Source organism: Apaloderma vittatum, unplaced genomic scaffold (genome assembly GCF_000703405.1).
Source record: "Apaloderma vittatum isolate BGI_N311 unplaced genomic scaffold, ASM70340v1 scaffold19157, whole genome shotgun sequence".
Classification (NCBI taxonomy): Eukaryota; Metazoa; Chordata; class Aves; order Trogoniformes; family Trogonidae; genus Apaloderma; species Apaloderma vittatum.
This window is the reverse complement of record NW_009725873.1, coordinates 29,651-33,402: the sequence shown is the minus strand read 5'-3', so window position 1 is coordinate 33,402 and position 3,752 is coordinate 29,651. Positions and strand designations below refer to the sequence as shown.

The window sequence follows — 3,752 nt, the reverse complement described above, 5'->3', positions numbered from 1 at the left end:
GGCTCGGCCCGTCCACCTCGAGCATCTTAAAAAGGGGGAGGGGGAGGACAAACTGAATTGCAGCGAAATTTTCCCTCGTCCCGCTCCCCTTCCTCAGGGAGGAACTAACTACACCCGAGAGCGCAGGCACCTGCGCTCAGCCCTCCGCGGCCAACACACATCGCCACGAAACCAGTCTTAGAGCAGCCTAGTATGAATGTAATGGCAGGAACCAAAGCCCCTGCTTTCTGTTAAGTCTGTCTGTCCCTTTGAGGACTAGTACTACCTCAAAATACAAAAAATAGGCTGAAAACACAAGGCCAGGACTCTTCACCTCTGTCATTTAACAGGTCAGACGTGACGTCCCCGGGAGCCAGAAACCACGGTGAAGCCTCTGCCCTCCGTGTGACAAAACATTTCAAGTGAAGCTGTGTATTTCAGCTCAAGGCAGTACTTGTTCAGCTTCAAATCCTGACAAACATGAAAAGGTAGGTGGCTGCGATTAATTAATCCCCCCAAAAAAATATTCAAGAGACACCCAAATATCTAGAAGGTGAGACACATGTAAAAACCCCTAATAAACCTTTAATTCGCATTTGTTTTGGTTTTGTTGTTTGTCTTTACAGGACAGGGTGACAAATTACAACAAACATCTGATTTTTCCTCAAATGTTCAGTTACTATACACATTCCCATCTGTCTTCCAGGAAGGGATATTGGTCAACTTAACAGTTTAAGGTAAAATAAGCTGCGTAATAGTACATATTACAATAATAAAATGTACAATGTTTACAAGAAATATATTTTAGAAGCAAGATAGATGCATTTGCATCGAGGCGACCTTTTAAAATGCCACAACTATTTTTACATTCACTCTTGCAACAGATCACAAGATGGGGTCACTAAGGTCAGGTTAACAAATCACTATGATGCACATCAAATACAACAAAATTAGTTTATATACATATATATAATACATATACATGTATATTATACATATACATATATGTATATAGTAAAACTCATCAAAATCTTACCAGACCTGGCACAATCTACTTACCCATCAAAAATATGTACTTGTCCTTGGTAAGTAGAATTCTGCATGGCTGATTATATATTATATATACTCATTCATTAGCATCTGAGACATAAAACTGAGGATTTAAAATTTTTCAGTTAACAAACTCTCCAATAATAAACATGGTGCCCACAAAAGCACAAAGGTAAGGCACAATAGGATTTTCTGTTGCAGAATAGTGTGCATCATGTTTACTTAACCATAAGAAAAACGTGCATTATTTGTGCAAGTTCATGCTGCAAATCCATCGTATCTACAAAGTAAAGTGAGTTTCAGTAAAATCTGTGGGACTAGTGTGCTTCCAGTCTCACCTCCTACAGGATATTCAGCTGGGCAATTAGGTAAAATTGTTCTAGCAGTGGGGATTAGTAAAGCCAATAATCTTAGATTTGCAACTAAGCTTCTCAGCAACAATTTTGTACTTGTAGGTAAATGTTAGCAAATACAGAAGCTTGGAATCACAAGATTTACCATCAGCTGTACTTCTAGTTTGTATCAGCCAAAATTGTTGCAAGGAAGAATGTACCTTTTAAAATTTTAACAAGTAACTGGTTTGTTAAAAGAAGCTATAATGAATTGGGAAAGTCACCTGATCCCAATGGTATTTTGTCACAGCCCTGGCAATCTTAGTAAGAAATACAGCTTTTCACAAAATATTTTTCCAGTATCTGCCAATTGCTTCTTTATTGCTCACAAATTTGAATTCATTACAACTGGTATCAGACCTTTCACACAAAATCATAGTCATGTATTTTAATATAAAACCTATAAAAGATATTTAACCTGTATCTAACAATTGAAGGTATTTGGCTGCTTGTCAGGATACAGCCAAAACCGTATAAAACATTAGGTTTTGAATAAAATAGGAAGCTTATTCACTGCTTCAATGCAGACATCCTCACAGAACACAACCATTTTTGCCACCACCAGCATTTACATTTATATACAGAACCCAGTACATCCGCATTCAGTTCGTTTTCCCTCACACTTATATGCAACCACTAATGCCAGATTAACTTTTCCCATCCCCTAGCTGCAGAAAAATATTCTTATACAGCAACAAAAAAACCCCTAATATTGACCAAAAAAGAAGTTGTTGGGTTTTTTTAACTTATTTACCATCAGGAACTGTAGGTTGTTTGTTACAAAATACCCACAAGATTATTTCACAGGAAACTATGGAAATACAGGAAGTCTTCTTTTCTCCATGCTTTTGTATTATCAAAAACACTTCTTGGTGCAAAAATACAGTAACCACATCTGCAAATGTATAACGAATTCGGTATTCCTCATGCAAAACTTAAATGCATTGGTTTACTATAGCCCCGGAAAAATTCCTGAAGCTTTTTTTTTTTCTTTTTTTCTTTTCTTCTTTTTTTGTCAGCTCAGTATTACTGCCTCATTGCTAAGTCCCTTTGGAAACAAGATTTCTGGAACGTTCAAACTTTTATTTAATTCATTAAAGTATTACATACAAAAAGCACTAAAAAAGGAAGACGGCAGCCAAACAGGACAACTCCTGTTGCAAGTAACAGTCCTAGCAGTTGTAGAAAGTCTTCTCAGGAACTTCCCTGAGAATTAGTTGTGCCTGTCCGAAGACGCAGATGTGACATAGAGTTCATGTGTTTGTTTGATGGCTTCAGTGGAGTGTTACAAGTAAGAGCCTGGGGAAAACGGTGATGATACCGATCCAGCCGTAAGTATTTTACCGTTACCAGCTTTCCTATGAGGCAAAGAAACAGGATAAAGAGAAACCTTCTAGCTCAGTATTCTTATATTTTGCTTCAGGACGTAATTCACACGAACACATCATTACGCTGAAATTAGTTTACCAGGTGACAACTACTAAAAAGATCCAGGTTTTGTTGCAGCTCAGTACTTTAGATATAAAACATTTCATCATTAAAAATACTCTTAACTGTACCCATCTTCTGTCATTTCTACCCACGTTTTACTATAAATCCCCATTCCTTACCATCAAACCAAGAGCCATGCAATGCCTTGAAAGCCTTTCCAGCATACTCTGGAGAGAGACACTTGACATATACACAACCCTGCATTAAGAAAAAGAGAGGTTTGTGGGTTTTTTGAAGTCTGACAGACAAGGATAAACGAAGCATTAAGATGTTATTGGAAAGACACTCACTTCACGTGAATTTTTGTCAACAGCGATATGAACAATTCCATCATTATCACTGCATTTCTCCAAGATGGCTTCTTGAATTGCTAGGTGCCAGTGATCGCCTATTTCCCTGTGCAAACAAAAAAAGATTTAATTGAACATGTAACCATTCACAATCTCATCCTTCCCCAGTGCATTTGGTTTCTCTGTAACTTTCCATCATTCCCTGTTAAACGCCTTCGACGCAGATTTAATACCTTAAGCTACTGCATATTCAGTAAATTGAATTCAATGATCCACTTTAGAAAATTCACCCTCAGAATCACACGGAATAACCAGTATCTGGGCAGGGGGCGGTGGAGTTGTCCATCACTTTCCTGTCTGAAACCACTTGCCATCATAAACTTGTCTTCCCACACCTGCTCGGAGGGGCTGGCCAAGGAGAAGGCCGCTCCTGGGCTGTCCCTGCTGCCATGGAGGAGCAGCAGGGGAAGGCAACAGTGCAAAAACCTTTGTCCCTTTACTGCATCACCTCTACCAGCAGCCACGGAAGCAATGGTACATGCCAGGGTTC

At 38.8% G+C, this 3,752-nt stretch overlaps 1 protein-coding gene across 1 annotated transcript in view; it reads right to left on the bottom strand.

Annotated features, from left to right (window-relative positions):
- Window positions 1-2,428: 2,428 nt before the first annotated feature.
- Window positions 2,429-3,752, bottom strand: part of LEMD3 (LEM domain containing 3) — a gene marked incomplete at its 5' end in the record, with an annotated part of 27,120 nt that continues 25,796 nt past the window's right edge. Inside the window, 3 exons of the mRNA XM_009873088.1 lie at window positions 2,429-2,779; window positions 3,032-3,110; window positions 3,203-3,308. Of these exons, the coding sequence (XP_009871390.1) occupies window positions 2,616-2,779; window positions 3,032-3,110; window positions 3,203-3,308 (349 nt within the window). The remainder of the gene's footprint in view (window positions 2,780-3,031; window positions 3,111-3,202; window positions 3,309-3,752) is intronic.